Raw genomic sequence first — 21422 nt, forward strand, 5'->3', positions numbered from 1 at the left:
CCAGTTTTGACATCTGTTTTTTAGGCAGCTTAATTGTGGGCCAGAAAGAAGATTGGTCATTCTAGAGTGTTTCAAATGGCTCTAATTATTTCCAGACCCAGAGAAATGTTTATGTTGAAGCCACTTACCAGAAAAGGGATGAAAGTAGGAGGGTCTTCATATTTTACCTATAGGACCGATGCCCCTATGTCTATTTTAAGGTTCCTGTCATAGAGCTGTGTCTTCATAATCTAAAGGCTAACAAGAGTTAGTTTTAGGGTAAGAGGGAAAAGAGAGGGATACAAATGACAAATTATGAGATAATTGACCTTAATTATTTTTATGTAAATCTAGTTGGGAGTCATTACAAAGACAACTTCATTTTTTGAGAGGGTTTAATTATTATATACATGGGCTGTGGTGCTAGTTTTTCTACTTCAGAGATAAGCAATTATTACAGGGCCAGTAACCTTTATAAAAAATATTCTGCTTCTGAAAAATTAACTATTAAATCCACCCAAAACTCCCATTTATTGAGTGACTACTGTTATACCAAGCACTTTATTATCAAATGTGCAAAAATCCTGAAAATGATTGTTGCCAATTTTACAGGTGAGGAAACCAAGTTTTAGAGAGTTTAAGTTATAGCCTGGGTCCCTCGTTCAGTAATTGCTAGTCAGGATGTGATCTGGGTATACTCTGCCATATTCTTTACCCTGCCTGTCATGGCTTGTTGCCTTCTAGTTGACATGTTTCCAGCCTTCCAAGTATAAAGCATGCTTAGGAAAAAATAGATACATATATGTATATACATATGCATATGTATGTAATGTGCATTTTCTATTATTATTAAACACTTTGACAATTTAATATGTCACAGATAATTTGGTAGCAGTATGATTTGGCATTAAACCATACATAGCATTATTGGAGCATTACTTTTGCTGGGAGAACACAGATGGCTTGTTCTTTTATATGGCTTATACTTTGACCTGATTTCATTATATCCCACCGAGATTCTTGAACATTGCATTGCTTCATGAAGATCAGTAGTTTGTATTAAACATATTTCTACAAACCAAACCTCTTGGATACAGTGTTCTAAAAGATAAATTTATTAGATTAGTGGACTAGAGGAAGGAGATTGAAGGGAGGTAGGAGGGATGGGATAAGAGAAGAATAGTGGAATGAATCTTACTTAACTTTGCTATGTACGTAAGAATATACCACAGTGAATCTCACCATTCTGTATATATCCACAAGATACTAATTTTAAAAACAGTGTAAGTAAGTAGCAGAAAGGGGAGTAGAGTAGAGGGAAGGAGAAAGAAAGGGAAAGGGGGAGTACTGGCGACTGAATTAGAACAAATTATATTCCGTGCTTTTATAATTATGTTAAAATCAATTCCAATGTTTTGTATAGCTAAAAAGAACCAATAAAAGTTTTAAAAAGATAAATTTTTAATGTGAGAGAATTTACTGATGTTATGTTGTAGAAAGTTATGATTTCTATGTCAACCTCCCCACCCTACTCCCTAAAAAAAGAAGACTTGAAGGATAAGAGAAAGATCGAGTGAGGAGTGTCAGTTAAAAGACATGAAAGGAGTGACAGATCTGGGAAGGAAAAGAAAAACTACTCTTTAACTCTGGCCATCAGTGCCAGTTTCCAGTTTATGTAATTCTATTTATAATGAAGAGCTGTAGCTTACACTTATGAATTCAGCATTATTAGCCATGTGTATACCCCCACCCTTAAGAATTGTAGTATGAAATAATTGGGAACTCCAGAATGCAGGTATGTCCTGTCTTCATGTATTCTCTATGGGTGTTATAGAAGTTGGTTGGATATCTCTGATCTTCATATTTGTACCTCTCTGCTAGTCTAATGTATTTTCTATAATTGATAAGCCAAATATTTAAGATCTGCTTTCTACCTTGTAGCCATTGTGAACCATATATTTTTAGAATCCTTACTGTGTGTCCAAGACTTTACAGATAATGTAGGAATTTTGATTGGAAATCTGATATATACAAATATGTTTTTAATTCTAAATGGAGCAAAAGAAACTTGCTAATTAAAATTTAAAGGAGTTAATAGTTCCCATTTTTAAAAATAAATACAAAAGTATTACATGATCTATGTTATAACATTTATGACAACACAGAATAGACATAATGTGTAATTATCATATTTTGTATTCTTACATTAGATCTAGTACTAATTTGTGACTCTCAGTTCAATAAATACTTATTCCCCACCTACCCTGTGAGATGCCAATATGCAGGTTTCTGTTGGACTTCAGAGTCTCTTCCTTTGTAATATGCAGTCATGAAGAATAAATAGTTCAGTGTCAAGAAAACTTGTTTCCATTTCTGTTGCAGTGATGAAGAGCGATACAGATACAGGGAATATGCTGAAAGAGGCTACGAGCGTCACAGAGCAAGTCGAGAGAAAGAAGAACGACATAGAGAAAGACGACACAGGGAGAAAGAGGAAACCAGACACAAGTCATCTCGCAGGTAGGGAATTACTTTGAAGCCAAGATACAAACTGATTTGACTTCAAAAAAGTAAAAGCAGACATTTCCAAATATCCAGTAGAGTACATGTTCCTAACTGGAAGACTGAGGATATTCTGTTGAAATAGTTGTTTCCTCATGAGCTTCAACAAAGATTTTTAAATCTTAACAAAACTACATTTAGTAACCAAAATCCATAATTTACATGGAATAAAAATAATCATGAGAGATTTGGGTTTATTACATTATCTCATTCCAAGTGGGGGAATTTTGGTTTATGAAACAATTCTTAATAGTAAGTATTATTAATCAAAGTAATGTTGGTTTTAGAGAAAAAAGTTAGGGCTTATAGTTGAGAAAAAAATCATTAAATTTTAATATCTATTGTTTGCTGAAAATCAGCCTGATAGCATTGTACTTCCTGTTTTGATAAAGTGCTTCCCTAGCCAATTTCTATTTAGTCTTTCAGAATAAAGTAAATGGGAATCTGGGATATTACTGGTGAAGATGACCCTATAATGTAATCTTCATGAAAGTCTCATCAAAACTGATTTCTTTCCAAAATGTGTTTAAAAGGGAAAGAAGGGGTTAAATTATCTTAAACCTAGTTCTGAATTATGAATTCACTTTAAATGGGTTGATTTTTGTCACTACTTGTGTTTTTAAACATTTTTAAACACAACACTCTTGTTTTTCTTTAGTAATAGTAGACGTCGCCACGAAAGTGAAGAAGGAGACAGTCACAGGAGACATAAGCACAAAAAGTCTAAAAGAAGCAAAGAAGGAAAAGAAGCTGGCAGTGAGCCTGCCCCCGAACAGGAGAGCACTGAAGCTGCACCTGCGGAGTAGGCACACTTTTCGCCTTTTGTGTATATGAGTACCAGAAATAGAAACTATAAATCTTGTTATTTTTCTGGATAATGTTTAAGAAATTTACCTTTAATCTTGTTCTGTTAGTATGGAAAGTTTAACTTTTTTCCCAAAATAAACGTGAATTTTTCATGTTAAGTTAAAAATCTTTGTCTTGTAATATTTAAAAAAAATAAAAGACAGCTATGACTTTATATTCAAGAAAGTAATGTGAATGAGTCACTTAGCAGGGAATTTAAAGAGCTTTCTTTAGCTTATGCACATACACAGTAAGTACCTGATGGAGGTCAAGGATCCACCTTGGCCACAGGCTTCTTGTAAATGCATCACCAGTACCATAAGAGGTCGCACTGCAAAGGCATTAAAAGGCCCCCCTGAGTCTTTAACATTACTGCTATGGCAGTCCTGCTTAAGCATACTAAAGAACTTGTACACATTTTTTTATATTATAATTTTTTATAACAAGTTTTCAGCATTATAAATTTGTGTCCATGGTAAAACTGAACAGGATACTTTTATATCCAAATTAATGAAATCTAGAAAGCATTTGGGTGACCTGTAAAGTAACTTTTTTCTGTGTAGTTTTTAGCAGGCACATGTATAGATACTCGTCACTGTGACACAATGTTGAATTGCCTCATGGCCAGCTCTGAGCCAGGGTCAAGCCAGTTTCACCTTTCTTGAGGTGTTTTCCAAGGCTTATTGGTAGAGTAGCACGTGGATTTTTTTATACCATTACTAACTATATTGTGAATAAAAATAAACTTCATGATAGAAGATTTAGATTAGTCATTTCTTGTTAAAACCAAGAAAACAAAAGTAAAACTGAGAATTTTAGGGATAACTTTAGAAGGCATTTATAAATTGTGGTGACAACTTGGTGTTTCAAAGATAGAATTACTGGGATTTTTTAAATGGATGATAATAGAAGTAAACAATAGAATCACATACAAAGACAACTATGATTTTTGAAAAATATTTTATTTCTCAGTTGATGAAATAAATGTTTCTGAGCAATGCATTTTTTAAAAAAAATCCTCTGGCTTTTGAATTAAAAATCACCATATATACTCTTTCTAAAACTAAGTATATACCAGATTTTTTATTTAAATCACTGATTTGAATTCAGTGGGGCATATAAAGCATTTCATTTGGACTTTTTAATCAAATGTTAAAAATATAAACTTAAAGTTGTAATGATAAATCTTCCACACTGAATTAAAAACTATTAATAGTGGTTTTTATTTTGAGAATATTCTCTGAGGTGTAACTGGCTTTCATTAGGTCATTTTTTTTTTTTTTTTACATTTTTACAATGTATTCTTTAAATATAAAACTTGATAAATACATTGCTTCAACTTAGCCTATTTGTGATTTTTGTTTTTCTGAGGCCCATCATTGATTTTATAAAAAAGTGCCAGGCCAAGAAACAATAGTGAGGGTAATTCTTCCTTTAAGTTCTTTCAGCATCCTTGCCAAGCAAGCATGTATCATGCCTGATGTACTTCTACCATTGACAGCAAGAAGAATATCACCACATCTAAAACAAAACAAGATAGATTATTAATATTTTAGCCCATTGCTAAAGTTAAGTTTTTATTGTTCCTAGTTTTTGCTATGTCTGTTCATTTTAATTACATATTACTTCTAGTTGAGGATTCCCCCACCCCCTCAAATTCTCCAAACTCACTATTCATTCAACTTGTGTTAGAAGGGATGCTAAAAGTACAGGAAGATGCAGTCCTGGGACCAAAAGGGCGTGTAATTTTGAATTTCTTAGAAATTAAATGCTACACAATGTTTAATTTCTTATACCCTCTTCCACAATAAGTACAGTATCTACATACTTTATTTAAAATGGGTCCTTACTTTTGCATGTAGAAAACAAAATATATGAATGTTAAGTTTTTTGTTAAGTAGTTGTCATTACCTAATTCTTCCATCATTGTATGCTGGTGTTCCTTCAACAATGGATTTGATAAAAAAAGGTTTGTTTCCATTGTATTCTTCATAACCTCCTACAATACAGAAGCCCAGGCTTCCAGCTGTGTTTCTTCGTAATACAACATCTTTACAGTTATATAAGTACCTGAAATAGAATGTAATCAGTGTAACTGCACAGTTAAAAGTTTTAACTGTTAATAATTATTGTGATTTCATCTCCCATTCTTTTTATTGGCATTTTTTTAGGCCAAGTAGCACCGGAGAGGTCCCATTCAAATTCTCTCATAGCCCAGTCACTTTCATACCTTAAGCCAGTTCTTTGTAATTGATTCTCTGTTTTCCATAGCTGAAGACCCTTAAAAAAATCATGTGTTATGTTCAATTTTTAGGTCTTCTGGGAAAGATAATCATAATTCTGACAAGTTTGAATATGCATTAGCTGAGTATGCCTGAATCCTTATTGATAAACCAAAGTGAAACATTCCTGTGAATATCTTAATTTTATGTACTTGTGGATATAAATTTTTAATGAGGGCAAAGATCCTTTGAGTAAATGGTTATTATCAATGAGAAAAATTTAAATTTACACTAATTAATGAAGTTCTGCAATTTTCTTGATCTTTGAAAAATATTAGTTGATACTAATTTAAGCTCAGAAGCATGCAGGCATGAAAAAAATAGAAATTGAGGCACATTTAAAGATTATAGGAATAAATCATATTGGAGGAAAAACAACCTGGCATAAACTGAATTAGAAGTTATAAAAGGAATGGGAGAAGGAAAGACCACATCTTTTCTGTAAATGACTAGAATCCTCAAAATAGAAAATGAAATTAAAGAGAATCTTTTGCTATTCAGTGCTCATCAGATCAGTGTTCACATATGTTCAGGCCAGGTGCAAACTGTGTTCCAGTTACCATAGAGACAGGTGTGTCAGGAGCTAGAGTTTACTCTGAAATCCCCCTTGTCCACCTTGTGAAGCTGTAGTTCCAGAACTGGTCTGACAGAAAATTAGCATTTTCATTTTGATAAAAATCAAGGTATGACTGTTTTGTTTATAAACTGTACCTTAAAATATTCATTAACTGTTTTTTGACACCAATAAAAAGTCTCTTGTAAAATATTTAATGAAGTTGGTCATTACATGTGCTACTGACCTTGCTTGTCAATGTAACCTAACACTTCATGATGTTGCTGACTTTCAGAGGCTTTGGGATTGGTTTGATGGATACTTTTAAAATGTGCTAAAATTCAACACCATACCCAGTTTTGATTTGTATCCATTGTCCTACAACATTTACAGTAATTGATTTTGTTCACCAAGATGACAGCAAAAAGTTTGAGTGAATTTCATTGAGAAAGATGCCTTTTTTGTTGTAAAATATTTGCTCTATTTCATAGTAAACCTTGATATCAGTAGCCAATTCATCTTATAAGAGCTGTGGTCTTTGGGTACACATTTAAAAGAAAAATTTTTTTCTTAGTTGTCAGTGAACCCTTATTATATGGTGCTGAGAATTGAACCCATTGCCTCACACATGTTAGGCAAGTGCTGTACTACTGAGCCACAACCCCAGCCACTTTGGATACACATTACATAATGTCAATGCTCAGTACAAAGCACGTAATCGCCTGTTCCCCAAACCCCTAGCATTATACACCAACTTGGGTGGTTGTGTGCAGTTTTGGGGAGAAAGGAAGCTCAGAAGTGTGCAGGCATGAAGTGAATGGAAACTGAGGCACACTTAGATTTTAAGGATAATTCATATAGAAGGAAAATACTTAGATCTGATTCCAAACAAGCTTGGGTGATTTCTCTTCCAAAGTCATGAACTATTATCTGTTTTAACATTTCCTAGTTGTGATTCTTTAATACACACACACACACACACACACAAACAGAGCACTACTTAAAACTGCAGTGTTTCTCATTCTTTTGTCTGCTGCTTATGGTTTTTTTTTTTTTTTTTTCTTTAAGTATCTCCTGGGAAATTATTTGACCCTTAAGGAATATTTTATTCCATACCAATAAACAACCATCTAAAACTTACATGTTCTGGTATAAACATTTACAACCTCTTTTAAGTCACATGTGTGTTATTTTTCTGGACTCTTGAAAGCAGGTGTCTTCTTGGGTCATTTTTCAGATGTTTGACATTTGGATATTGCCATTCTCTAGATACTGGGAGTATATTGGTGAATAACAGAGACTCCTGTAGCATTCATTCATCTAGGTATCAGTGTTAATAAGTTTTGTTTTGTTTACAGGGTTTTCATTTGTGTTGTCTAGTACTTACCTTTGTTGTAGCAGCAAGAGCTTAGTATATTAAGTCCTTTCTAGTCAGGCCCTGGTTAGTTGATACTTAAGGGCATTGTTAGGTTGCATTATTTTACTTCCCAGTGGAGAAACTGGTAGCTGTTTTTTTTTGTTGTTGTTGTTGTTTGTTTGTTTAATTTTTCTTTTTTCTTTTTTGTAGTTGAACAGCATGCCTTTATTTTATTTATTTTTATGCAGTGCTGAGGATCAAACCAGTACCTCACACGTGCTAGGCAAGTATTCTATACTGAGCCACAACCCCAGCCCCTGGCAGCTGTTTTTGATCAGTGGTCTTTGGGATTAAGCAACTTTACCATCTGAATATAAATATGAGCTTTTTTCCTATTCTGAATTCAGTCTCTAAATTTAGGGTAAGACATGACATAGTATAAGGAATAACAAGGACTTCGGTCATTTTTTCCCAGTGAGAAAATATGATTACCTCAAATATAAATTCAGCTCTATTGAATAAGTTGAGTATGGGGAAGTCTCAAGTGGCTCAGGAAGCTAAGGTTTTTCTAAATTTTCACTATATTGTCCTATATGCCAATTTATTCAATAAGCCACTTGAGAATACGAGCCTGGGTAATTCATGGTGTTAGAATAGCAGAGGTTGGAAAGACAGTGAGTGAATGAAGGATATTTGGAGCTTGCCCTGAGTGCAGGAAATTCAATCTATAACCAGTATTTGCCTTTTAACAAAACAGTTGCCTTTTAACTTTGCTACCCCTGTTCGTTCAGAAAGGTTTTAACTTTTTAGCTTGAATTGCGTGTAACCATTACTAGTAACTCAATGAATGTGAGTGTGCAGTACAGAGCCTCCTATTATTGATTAACTTTGTTTATCCCAGCTTCCGAAACAGCTATGTCTCAGCTAGTGGTGAAGGATCACCTTTTATTTATTTATTTTTATTTCCAGCTCACATTTTTATTATATTTCAATGTAAAAGTATTTCAGTGAATCTAAAACAGAATGAATTACAGAAACAATAATTCACTTAAAATGTTTAATGGAGATTTACCCATTATTTCTCAAGTTTTCAAATCTGAATGAAATTGACACAGGTACACTAAAATAGTTGGAAATAACCCAGAATTTATATGTTAATATTATTACTATATTGTCATATGCTATATTTTTATTCTTTTTAGGCATACATGATAGTCAAGTGTATTTCGACTACATACATGGAGTATAACTTATTCTAATTAGAATCCCATTCTGTTTTATGCTATTTTTACGTTTTTATGGGCGTTCCACATATGGGACAGTGGGACAGAAAGGATTAATATAGATGATCATTGTTACAACTTTTTATTAACTCAGTTACTTTCCAGAAGTTATGAGAGGAATAGTATCCATAGTGAATGCCTTTGTGCACCCCTGGAACAAATGTATATAGCATTTTAAGTATGAGATTATCTTATTACTAGGTTGTCTTAAGGATGGTGCTACTTGCAGTGGATAAAGGATATTCAAACTGTATTTTTACTACTGTACTAGAAAAACCAGCCTCAGATGTGTTCATGAGAACAAGAAAAAAATCTAAACCAATTTTAGTAAGCTTGGATTTTAAAGTTGAATAAAAAAGATAAAGCAGATGATAATTTAATTTCAAGGTTTATCCATTGACGAGGCTGGGGCTCAGCGGTAGAGCGCTCGCCTAGCACATGTGAGGTGCTGGGTGCGATCCTCAGCACTACAGAAAAAGTAAGTGAATAAATAAAATAAAGGTATCATGTCCAACTACAACCAAAAAAAAATTTAAAAATTTATCCAATGATAGTTGTTATAACAACAAAAAGTTACGGTTTCATCTCTCAGATGATGTGAATTCTAGATTCATGAATTTCCTTTTTATCAGTTTTCTGAAAAATCTATAATTATCAAATCTGTAAGATGTTTGACAATAACGTTTTGCAGATGTGCAATATCAAAACTTACCTCACCACCTCATTGATAATTGCTGTTAAATTACGTCATGACAATTTATGGAAACTATTCTAAGCTTCTAACTTTCATTTGCCCTTTGATCTTACTGGCCATTGAAAAACATCTTGATTTCTTCCTTGCAGGAAATATTAAGCTCAGTAAAAATACCAAAGATAATCTGGCAAATAATAAAGTTTGGCTATCCAGTTTACATTTTTAAAAGGTGAACTAGACTGACTTTCTAGCTTACAGAAAAAAAAAAAAAAAGTTCAATCACTGGTCCAAATATTTTTGAAAGAACTTTTCTTTCTAACCCTCTTATTCAGAATGTGATAACTGTTCTTTATAATTAGTTTCCTTATTTCATAATAAAGAGAGTAAGTTAGAATCTAATGCATTATTAGCCTTTACAGAGCTCTCAGTGTTACCATATCCCTGAACACATTGTTCAGGTCAGCTGACATCTTTTCTCATAACAGATTTTCTCAAAGGAAGCATTGTATCAAGTACATTCATTCAGGTGCAGGTTCTTTAATCTGGGTAAAGATTTCTGAAAGTTTGCCAATCAAAGCATTTGCACCAGCAAAACATAGTCCTACCTAAAATGTAAACATCCAGTTCACTGACAAAAGTAAACTTTTGATGGTGGTATATGGTTCAGTTAGTTATGTTTATTGCCAAAGAATTTTAAAAAGGATTCTCACATCACAATCATGTTTAAAGTTTACACCTACTAAAAGATTTGCCAGCATAGTAATGCCTGTGCACCAATGAAAATGAAAAATATGTTGGAAAACTAAAATAAATAATAAAATCATAAATAATAAAATAAGTAAAATGAAAAATATGTTGCTTTATTCTTCTATAATTTGGTTTTCTATAATAGTTTTTAGCCCCCAGAAAATGGTACTTTTTTTTTTTTTGACCACAGATTCACCCAATGTTTCCAAGCATACGACTAGTCTTCACAAGTTCCTTGACAATATATTATACTTATTTAAGCTTAGTAACTCAAAATGCTACTTCATTAAAGAAGGCTACAAAGTATTGTTTGTATATGACAGTAGTATCTGCTCCTCCTCACCTTTACTGGGAATTGAACCCAGGGCCTCACACATGCTAGGCCAATGCTCTACCAATGAGCTGCACCCCAGTTCCTGATCCTGACTTTTTTTTTTTTTTATTGTTTGCTCAAAACATTACAATGCTCTTGACATATCATATTTCATACATTTGATTCAAGTGGGTTATGAATTCTTATTTTTACCATGTCCTGACTTTTTAATACCTTTTTCTTTCAAAATTTATTTTGGTTTTGAACTTATTTATTTTGTGTATAAGTGGCATTTATTTATTTCATTGCTTCATCAGCCAATACCTCCGTAAATAAAGTGGTTTTACCATATTTCTAACAACCTCAGGTACAAAATTAAAGTTCCATAAATAAGTAAAAGTAATATGCACTTTGCCTTTATTTTTTTAAAAAATCACTTAGATCATTTGAAATTACTTTTACCATTTGTTTTCAGAAAAGTTATGCCTTGTCTTAACAAAAGTCCAATGAAACATGATTTAGAATAACTAGGAAATTTACTTCCCTAACTTGGCTCATAATATTAAAACACATTTGATTTTTAAAAATTCAATGATTGCAAAATTAAAATCTTATCATCTCACAGATTTTCTCAAAGATTTTGTTAACAACTGAAAAATTAAAGGTACCATTGGTGGTAGGGTGGGGTCCTGCTTTGCCTAACTAGTATGCAGCTTGCACAAGTTAACTCACCAAGCAAGTTCAAGATGAGTTTGCTGGTCATATGCCAGAATAATTAGTCATGTCAAATTTCTATAAAAATTTCCAAATGACCTCAATTTCTGCTCTTATAACAGACCAATAATGTAGTTTGTGTATCAAGCACTGGTCTCACCCACTGCTCTAGATAATTTTTTGAAGCTGTAAAATACCTAAGAAATATTACACATTCCTTTAAAATTTCTTTAAAAATTTCTCTAGATAATTTTTGAAGCTGTAAAATATTTAAGAAATATTACACATTTCTTTAAAATTTCTTTAAAAAAAGTTATTCTTAAGGGAAATGTTAAGCTAAGATTCTGCCTAAACAGGAGGATAAAATTTAAAATTTTTTGTTAGATAAATTTTACTGTAGTATCTTTTCATCCTTATTTTTATCATTGCCAGTAATGACTACCCCCCAATCTCATTTCAAGTATTCCATTCTGACCCCTTCTGTGATCTTTCCAAACTGTTTACTTAGTGCCCCATTCTTACAAATGTTTGATTGCTCTCTCTACCCTATCTACTGTAATTCATTTCTCACCTTGTTTATTTTCCCATTCCACTTACAACCTCTTATATGTAATTTAGTATAAGTTACTAGTATGGCATTATGTAAAAATGTGGATGTGTAACCCATGTGATTCGGCAATCTGTATTTGGGGTAAAAATGGGAGTTCATAACTCATTTGAAGCTAATGTATGCTAATGTATGAAATATGATATGTCAAGATCTTTGTAAGGTTTTGAACAACCAATAAATAAATAAATAAATAAATAAATAAAACAAAAAACAAATGTTTGATTGCATTTGGACGGCTGCCTACTATTGTCTAGGTAGTTAAGAAAGGGCTCTAAAGAGATGCCAGTTAGTCCATCACCTGAATCCCAAGAAGTAGGTGAAGCATGGCAGAGCATTCCAGGAAGGAAGAGTCTGGACCATTTTACATTTAGGAGAAAACAGAATGTGAACTAAAACTTATAAGAAGAAACAGACCAGGAAGATGAATTAACCTGTGTTTGAGATAATCTGTAACAGGGCTAAACTTGGAAATGGTATCTTAAGTTTTCTTCTAGTGGTTTTCTCATTATAAAAAATTACAGCCTCTTATTCTTAAAATTATATTCAAATATTGTATGCCAATCTATATTCAGTATTTCATATTAAAATATTTTGGGGGCTGGAGGTGTAGCTCAGTGGCATAGCATGTGCTCAGCTTTTTTTTTTTTTTTTTAAGAAAAACCATCTTCCAGATGGTTCTACCTTGTTTATTTTCTGGTTTCCATGTTCCCTTGGCACCCACTTTCTTCTAGATTATATAGAATGTGCCAAATTGGATTCTTTCTCACACAAATCAGAAGGTTCTGGTGTCCTGTTAAACCTAGTTCACGGTCATAGCAGGGAAGCAATAATGTTTGGAACCAGGAAAAGAGATGTACCAGGAGCCATCCCCAAATCTGACTATGCTCAGTCTTCTGCCACACTGTTTTGAAAATGCTTTTAAAGCCAGCATTTTTACAGTGATGTGTTTTGACCTTTGAAACATATTTTGGACATTTCCTTGCAAGTATTTCTATTACATCAATTTTGGTTGTGAGACCTGAGCTTTAATCATTTAAAAGATTGAGCCAGGGCCCAACGACATTGTTCTTTAGTAAGTTAATCAGATTAGTGATAGACATTATTACTTTATAAAATACATCTAGAGATCATAATACATGCATGGAAAACACACTGAATTCCAAAGCAACAACCATGAAGATAGGCGCTCCTACAAGGTTGTGGACTCCAACTTCTAGTAATTCTTGGAGTCTCTACTCAGTTTCTTCTTCTACCTCACTTGGCCACAGTCTGCTTCTCTGAGGTTCTCACACTTCTCTCGCTCACAAGTTCTAGACACAGTCTTTTTGCTATTGCTGGTCTATGCCAGGTCGGTTCTTACCTTTAGCTTTGGTGTTAACTGATCTCCTGTCTGGAATACACTGCCATGCTCCACATGACTACATGTGTCAGTGATTTGATGTTCACCCACAGTGTCCTAAGACCTAGGTGTAGGTTTGGAGAAAATGTACACCATTAGATAATTCTGAGGGTTGTGAATTTGCCAGGCAGATGGTCCAAAAGGGTGGTTAAGAAAGGACTCTAAAGAGATGCCATTTAGTCCATCACCTGAATCCCAAGAACAAGGTAGCTATGTGAAACATGGCAGAGTCTTCCAGGAAGGAAGCGCCTGGACCATTTTACCTTTAGGAGAAAATAGAATATTAAATGTGGAAAATAACGATTAAAAAAAAAAAAAAAAAGGTTGCAGCAAGTGTCCAAGTCTAGTGGGTATTTTCCTGTTCTCTTGGTGTCCTTCAAGGCTCCCCTTTCCACAGTCCCCCTACTCAGTAGAGCTTAGCACGTACTCTTAGCCTTGAGCAATGAAGGTGTGGCACTGGCTTCCGCTTGGCAAGGAAGTGCAGCTCTGGGAGTGGGTGTCCCCCAGTGGGACTGGGCTACACCCCCTGTTTGCTGTAACACAATCCCTTGCCTTCTTTGGGTGGAATATTCTCAAATGGCTTCTCCCAATAGATAGGAGGGTTTCAGGCATGCTCTCTCTCTTTTGCCTGCCTCTCTTGCCTCCTTTGTGGGAGCTGAGGTCGAGGAGCCATCACTGAACCCCCCAAAAGGTATTTTCTGTCTCGGTGTGGTTATTCAGTAGCTGATCAGGCACTGTACCATCTGCATATTGATCTTGCCCCAATCTATTTTTATCTTAGACTTTCCTCCAAAGTGTGATCCCAAAGTTTGTGCCTTTCAGGGAAGATAAAAATAATTTTCATAGTAGACATGATCTGCCTTTTTTACTCTCATTATGAGCACACCAATAGTATTTTCCAGATGGTGGGTGATACGACAAGAGACTGAACACAGAAGAAAACACAAAAATCCAGTTATCATCTATTACACCAAGCATTAAGAAGTCTTCAAGTAACACAAAACAAGGCCACTCTCACTAATTTTTTAGAAAATATTTTTCTCATAAAGTTGTTATTAAAATATCCCTTAGACCAATTTGTAGTAAGGTAAATATGAGATACACATAAATAAAAACTCTTTGTGATAATAAATACTTTTTTAAAGTATGCAGACAAGAAACATTTAAGAGTTGCTACTATAGACATATTTAGCAAACTTGTATGTCCCACTTAACATGTCCTGAACAACTACTATCCCCTCATTCTTCTCTTTTCTTTTTGGTACTGGGCATTGAATTCAGGGCACTCAATGACCACTGAGCCACATCCTCAGCCCTATGTTTGTATTTTCTTTAGAGACATGGTCTCGCTTTGTTGCTTAGCACTTTGCTTTTGCTGAGGCTAGCTTTGAACTTGGAATCCTCCTGCCTCAGCCTCCAGAGCCACTGGGATTACAGGCATGCGCCACCGCACCCAACCCCTCATTCTTTCTTAATGTGACAAAATAATTGCGCTAATGGCCCTAATTCTTCATACCTCCTTCCTTGTGTCTATGATAGTTTGTAGTGTCCAACTGCTTTGTTTCTAGCTTGGCTATAAGAGTATCAGTGGGATGTTTGCCTCAGCCAGCCAAAGCCTAGACATCCAAACATGGCCAGATAGGATCACCAGCAGTGCCATCCAAATGCCCCAAGAACACAGCATAAATATATGTGCAAGCCAGTCAAGATCAACCAAGCCTAGCCCAGGCCAGAGGAACCCCCTAGACTGATTGATAATCAAAATGATTCTTATAATCTACCGAGGGTTTGCAGCTGGTTGTTATGCAGCACAACTGTGAAAACAATTGCTATTCCTGCTCTCCCTGTTTTGGTCATATCATCCAACAAGACGACACAGACCACCCACTCCAATGTCTTGTCTAGTTTCCTAAAGTAGCATGGGTCTCGCAAGCATCCATGAGTTTATGATAACTCACACAATTCATTATTTTAAATAATTTATGATGACATTTTGTTATTTACTTCATTTGGTTTAGAATAAAGTTCTTGAAGGTTATTCCTAGTATACAGTAGATTACTTTATTCTTTCATTCAACAAATGTTTGCTAAGCACAGCCACTTAAAGACCTTCAGGAATATTAAGCATTCTTTTCTTTTGGAGGCTCCACCCATTATTATAGCAAATGTCTTAAAGAGTATTTAATATCTCATATTAAATGTAGGAAGGTTTGGGCTGGGGATGTGGCTCAAGTGGTAGAGTGCTCGCCTGACATGCACAGGGCGCTGGGTTCGAGCCTCAGCACCACATAAAAATAAAATAAAGATATTGTGACCACCGAAACTAAAAAATAAAAATTAAAAAAATTCTCTCTCTCTCTCTCTCTCTCTCTCTCTCTCTCTCTCTCTCTCAAAAAAAAAAATGTAGGTAAGTTTGGGGCAGATATTAAAAAAATACTTTAAGAAATAATTTTGCTCTTGAAGTGATTTGGCCATGAATAACTAACTCATTTGATTTTTGATTGATAATGACTTACTAATAATCATCCCATAGGAAAGGTGATGGGGTGGGAGAAGTGACAAGAAATTTGAGGCCTAAACTGTGAGCAATGACAAAAGCTATACAGACTCTTCTGGGGCTGTTATAAGAAACACCAGGTAAATGACAAAGACTGTGTCATTTATATTCCTCCAGAACTGGCTTTATGGTAGAGAAAAAAACAAATGACATAACTCAAATTATTAAAGCTAAACATAGGCTTAACATCCTATTGGGAATGCTCCCCAAACTTATTAGTGCACAGGGCTTAAAATTACATAGACTTCAAAACAAAACTGTCTGGTTGAACTTCTAGCTCCGCCTTTTAATAGCCACACAACTGGGCAACTTAACCACTCTGAGCTTAGATTATGTTTAGTGTCAGGATGCTCTTAATATCTAATTCACAGAACTGATGTGAGTTGTCAGTGAGTGAAAAATGTAAAACATGATGCTCTTGGAAGAGTGCCTGGCACACAGGAAGCGTTAGCCACTGGGCCTCTTTGTTAGTACTCCATGACACGGCTGTGCCTGATAATGTCACTGTCTCACAATCGAATGTGAAAGATTTTTGGCTAAAAAAAAGAGAATCCCTGATATCTGTTGCTTTGCTAGTCACTATAGACAATTGTGATTAAAATGCTTTTAAGAGTTTCAGAAGACTAAAAGGTTAAATTCTAAGGAAGAGGAGAAATGAGTTAATGCATATTTTTATCATACTAGTTCAGATGAGAGCATGAATTGAAAGCCTTCCAGATGTGGGTCACAGGCCTTGAGATCCAACAAAGAAGAAATCAGAAAGCCGTCAATGTTTTCTGAATCGCCTCCTATTGGATGGGAGCTGACAACTTGTATAGCTGGGAGGCAACGTCACTTCTGGCACACAGTGCTGTCTCAACAAGGGCACTATTGATAATGCACATTTGCCTTGAGCTTTATCACTCATTTTTACGCTCTCTGCCACCGCCTGTATCTAACAACAGTGGCTCAGCAGAGATACTTGCAGCTCATTGTGCCAATGTCACCTTCTTCTGTATATTCGTCCCTAGCTTGGCTATATCATGAGGACATGATATACCCGAGGACATGATTGCAATGCTTTTCCTGATTCAAGACCTGCAGACATGTTATGTTTTCATGGAGAACCTTAGGTAACTGGATGAACCATTCAATAGGGAAAAAAGCTATGTAAGAGTGTATATGCTACCAGTGTGTGTGTGTGTGTGTGTGTGTGTGTGTGTGTGTGTACACATACATACATGGGCCAGACTCAGCAAGCGACAGCCCAGCATACTACCTGAATTTGTTAAGAAAGCTTTATTAAAACATAGAGCCATTCATTCACAGATTAAATATGGCTGCTCTTCAGCTACAACAGCAGAGTTGAGTAGTTGTCAAGAGACTACACGGCCCCCAAAACCTTAAGTCTCTGGCTCTTTTCAGAGTCTGCCAGCCTCTGACATAGGCTCTCCCTGGAAAAATTCACAAGAAATTGGTAACACTGATCACCTCTATTGAGTGGATCGGAGAGGACCAGGGTGGGAGGGAGACCCACTTTCCACTGCCCCCATACTCTTTGAACCCTCAGAGTCTTGTACTGTTTATTATATTACTGCAGGAGAGACAGGAATGAAGGAGACGAAGACTTTCCAGGGTCCTGGAAGTCAGGGCTGTCTAGGCTGCATTACAGCACCTTCCCTTCGTCTCTCCTCTCAGAGGAAATGAGCAAATCCAGCCTTAATCCAAGGCCAAGTGACAGAAAGCGAAGAGAGGAGGCCATCACTGGGCTGTATTTGGAGAGAAAAGCCCTCCACATGGACCTGCCTTACGAGAATGAACCACGAAGGACCTTGACTACATGACAAAATCACTTTCAGACAAAAACTCAAACATGACTGAAGATTCAAGTTTCAGAAACTTTTTTAAAAATAAAAATTTTTTTGAAGTATTACTCTCTTCTTCTACTCAGCTTTAGCTGTAAAATGTTTCAAGATTTAAAGTGTCAATACCCGGTTTTCAGCTTCTAAACATTTTTTTTTCAAGTGTACTGTTTTAAATTAATTTATCAAATAGTGAAGGCTCAAAACAAAATCTAGGTCAGTTTGTATCTGAGGCAAGGAAGCTTTTAAAATTAAAAAAAAAAAAAAATGAAAGGGACCTATCTCCAGCCTCAAGAAAAAACACTCTAAAACCAAATATCTTCTAAATATCTTGCTTTCACTCATCTAATCCTGTGCCAGTATGTCATCTCCAGCAACTACAATATTTGATATTTAAGTCACATATTGGAAATCAATAAGGTTGTCTTCTGAAGGTCAGTGTTTACTCCAATGCAGGTGAGCAAACACTGGTTTATCTGTCCTTTGCATATTTAATTTCTGTTCAGAGCTATTTAGTGGGAGTGTCTCAAACCTCTCACTATGTAAAATGACTTCATACTTCACTTACATCCCACTAAAATGACAACAGAAAGCTGCTAAAACGCTTCTCAGGAGCAGGCACGAAGGAGGCATGAGCTGAGAAGCATCTCAACCAGTAGATGCTTGGCTTCTGGGCAAAGGCAAAGTGTTTTGCTGCTTGTTGGCTTTCTGTATTAAAAAAGGCTTTATGTACACCCAAGGTTTGTGTATTCCCGTGGCCAACTGAAAGAGGCAGTGGCAAGGCCACAGTCAGCCTCCATACAAGTTCCTGGGAGTGCCAATAGCAGATTAGGCAAAAGTGAAGCTTCCCCTGGGCAGAGGCAGCTCAGCTCCCAAGTGTGTAAATGCAGGCTTGAAGTCTACTTGCTCTTGCCTATCTGCTGAGCTGCTTGTTGCATGAACAACATATACAGATGTACATGGCACCTCTGCAAATATTCAGTGTGAGTGCCTGACCATGTTTGTGTAGCTAGACCTCTGTCCCTGCCTTAGGATCACTACATCGTGCATTTTCAGTAACCAACAGGAAGACAGAATGATTTCAAACAATCCCATAACCAAGACTGGGTCTCATGAAGATGCTAGTGCCATGAATCAGCCCAAGAGAGTGAAAACAGTGGTTTAAAAAAATGGAATAATTTTTCCCCCGTCCCCAGAGGGATGGACTGTTGAGACTCACCGCGGTAATTCCAGCCACATGACCCAGGACGGGGCCCAGTCACCGGGTGGGGTCATGTTGTGGTTGGAGTCCAGGGCGGCTGGGTTGCTGCCATCTTCTGGGGGCTCCTGTTCTTTGACTTCCAAGGCCCTGAGTACCACCGAGGACGATGTGCTTTTCAGTAAGGCAACCGCCTCGCTCCTGCTGACTTCCGTGAGTTCAGTCCCATTGACACTCAACAAAATGTCACCTGACGGCCAAACAAGCAAAAGCCATGTTTAGAGAGTGCAAACAGGGCCCATCTGCTTCAAGGGCAAAGGGACAAGGACGTGGGACATGCAGAGGGCATGTGTATTACCTGTCCCTGGCGTTGATGTGAGGCTGCTCCTCACAGAGCGAACTCCCTCCGTGCTCTTTGAACAGGTGAGCGGTGCTCTTTGTTTGGGGTCATCTAAAGACTATCTATTGGCATTTGGCCTTTGCTTTAAAAATCAAAAAAACCTCTACTTTTCATTCTTTTTGTTTGTTCTTAGCATAAAGCGGGAGCTCTTGGCAAAAGCTCCAGCAACGCCCAGAGCCTGGCATACAGCCCAGATCCAATAAATATGGAAAGACCAGATGAATAAGAAGCTACCCCTGACGGCGCTGGCAGAGGAGCCCAGAGCAGCTAAGAAAGACAGGGTCTGGACCTGCGCTCTTAGGTGGAAAAAAGAGTGAACGTTTCTGCTGTCTGTCGAGGGATGCAGCTAAGCACCTATGTGTGCAGGACCATCTCCATACACCCTGGGTATCGTGCTCCAGCGTGTATTCCCTCAGTGATTCACTTCAGTTGGATTGTGTTGTTCTGCACAGAGGCTCTTGCAGAAAAGCAAGAGAAATGAAAATACAAACCTCCCCTATTGTCATTTTCTATTCTTTCATCTCTCCTGTTCTTTGGCTTCTCTTCTTGATCATCTTTTTTTTTTTTTTTTTTAATTCATACAGAATAACCACAGCAGGAGTCAACAGGCAGGCAAATACAGATGGAAAGGCCTGGAGTCCTTGCTGATGGGTCAAGCATCCTCGGGGTGGCCGACTGAGGTCTTAACACGCCAGCCCCCGGGGTTCTCAGGCTGAGCAACTGGTCTTCAGAAACTTGACATTTTCTCTCTTACCCGCTTACCCTTCAAAGGTGGAATTGTCCATCCACCTAAGCTACCCCTTCGTGGGCACTGACAATACTGTTACCCCTATGTACTTGTAGAAGTAATTTTTAAAAAATTTATTTCTTTCATACATGACAATCGTGGAATGCATCACATTCATAAGTATCCATTCACAGCACAGTTTTTCATAACTCTATATATGAAGTATGTTCATGCCAAATTATGCTATTATACATGAGCTCGCTTATTGATTTTTTTGCCTTACAATTCTTATTACACCTTTATACCATCATTTATCATATCTCTGTTTGTATATAAGATATGTTGACATCAGATTCACATCTTCATACATGTACTTTGTATAATGATGGCTGTCTCCTTCCACCCACCACCTCCCTTCACTTGAAGTAGCTCAGGAAATGTGTGATGAAGGAGGGTGAAACACTTTTTCTCTAATGAGAAAACACCTAGTGCAGTACCAATAAATCAAAATCTACCAAATAATTCCTCTTATCCAACCCATAAAATGGAGCAATTCATGGATTAATTTCGTCATAGGATCAATCCAACAAAGAACCACTTAGAATGAACACAACCATTTTATTTATTTTTTTTAAAGAGAGAGTGAGAGTGAGAGAGAGAGAGAGAGAGAATTTTTTTTTAATATTTATTTTTTTAGTTTTCGGCAGACACAACATCTTTGGTTGTATGTGGTGCTGAGGGTCGAACCCGTGGTGCTGAGGGTCGAACCCGTGTTGCACGCATGCCAGGCAAGCACGCTACCACTTGAGCCACATCCCCAGCCCCAACACAACCATTTTATATAGGATATATAACCAAAGTATATCCTAGAAGCAATTGCCTCATAACGGCAGCCATTGCCTGTTCATTCCTGGCACAGCCTGGTGGTTCTAGCTTTACCAGCAGGCTAACCGGCCCCTAACAATCCCCATGGACAAAGGAGTGAACCCCGGTCCAGCTGCTTTGTGCCAACTAATCATGGTAAGCCATCACTGATGTCCTAGCCAGATCCGTCTCACATTGTCTTGGTAATTCTTGAAAACAGTAACCTAGCCTGGCGAGCTTTAATTCCCTCTTAGAGCTCTGCCACCCAGTGTCTTAATTCTCTTTGCTTTTTACCTGTTTTTATTCTTCCATCTCTGCCTATGACTCCTCCAGGTTCAACGCTGATGACGTAGATAGGCAAGTCCCATTCCCGATGCGACGCTCCCCCTGAAACGGTCATGCCGAGAGATTCACTGGGGTCTTTTCGAACATTTATCACTTTCTCGTGACAGGTGGCTGCAGGATGGAAGGGCTGAGGGCACAGACAGAAAAAAAA

At 36.6% G+C, this 21422-nt stretch overlaps 2 protein-coding genes across 21 annotated transcripts in view; one reads left to right on the forward strand and one right to left on the reverse strand.

Moving 5' to 3' along the window:
• Positions 1–6435, forward strand: part of Fip1l1 (factor interacting with PAPOLA and CPSF1) — a 70998-nt gene extending 64563 nt beyond the window's left edge. For all 16 annotated transcript variants that reach the window (XM_076864619.2, XM_076864626.2, XM_076864628.2 and 13 more), the window contains 2 exons: positions 2362–2499; positions 3200–6435. In XM_076864619.2, the coding sequence (XP_076720734.1) occupies positions 2362–2499; positions 3200–3347 (286 nt within the window). In that variant the 3' untranslated portion in view covers positions 3348–6435. The remainder of the gene's footprint in view (positions 1–2361; positions 2500–3199) is intronic.
• Lnx1 (ligand of numb-protein X 1) overlaps positions 4357–21422 on the reverse strand; it is a 166191-nt gene continuing 149125 nt past the window's right edge. For all 5 annotated transcript variants that reach the window (XM_077110220.1, XM_076864616.2, XM_076864617.2 and 2 more), the window contains 4 exons: positions 21221–21398; positions 18957–19185; positions 5299–5457; positions 4357–4908 (listed from right to left, as the gene is read on the reverse strand). In XM_077110220.1, coding sequence (XP_076966335.1) covers positions 4773–4908; positions 5299–5457; positions 18957–19185; positions 21221–21398 — 702 coding nt within the window. In that variant the 3' untranslated portion in view covers positions 4357–4772. The remainder of the gene's footprint in view (positions 4909–5298; positions 5458–18956; positions 19186–21220; positions 21399–21422) is intronic.

This window comes from Callospermophilus lateralis, chromosome 8 (genome assembly GCF_048772815.1).
Source record: "Callospermophilus lateralis isolate mCalLat2 chromosome 8, mCalLat2.hap1, whole genome shotgun sequence".
In the NCBI taxonomy this organism is placed as follows: domain Eukaryota; kingdom Metazoa; phylum Chordata; class Mammalia; order Rodentia; family Sciuridae; genus Callospermophilus; species Callospermophilus lateralis.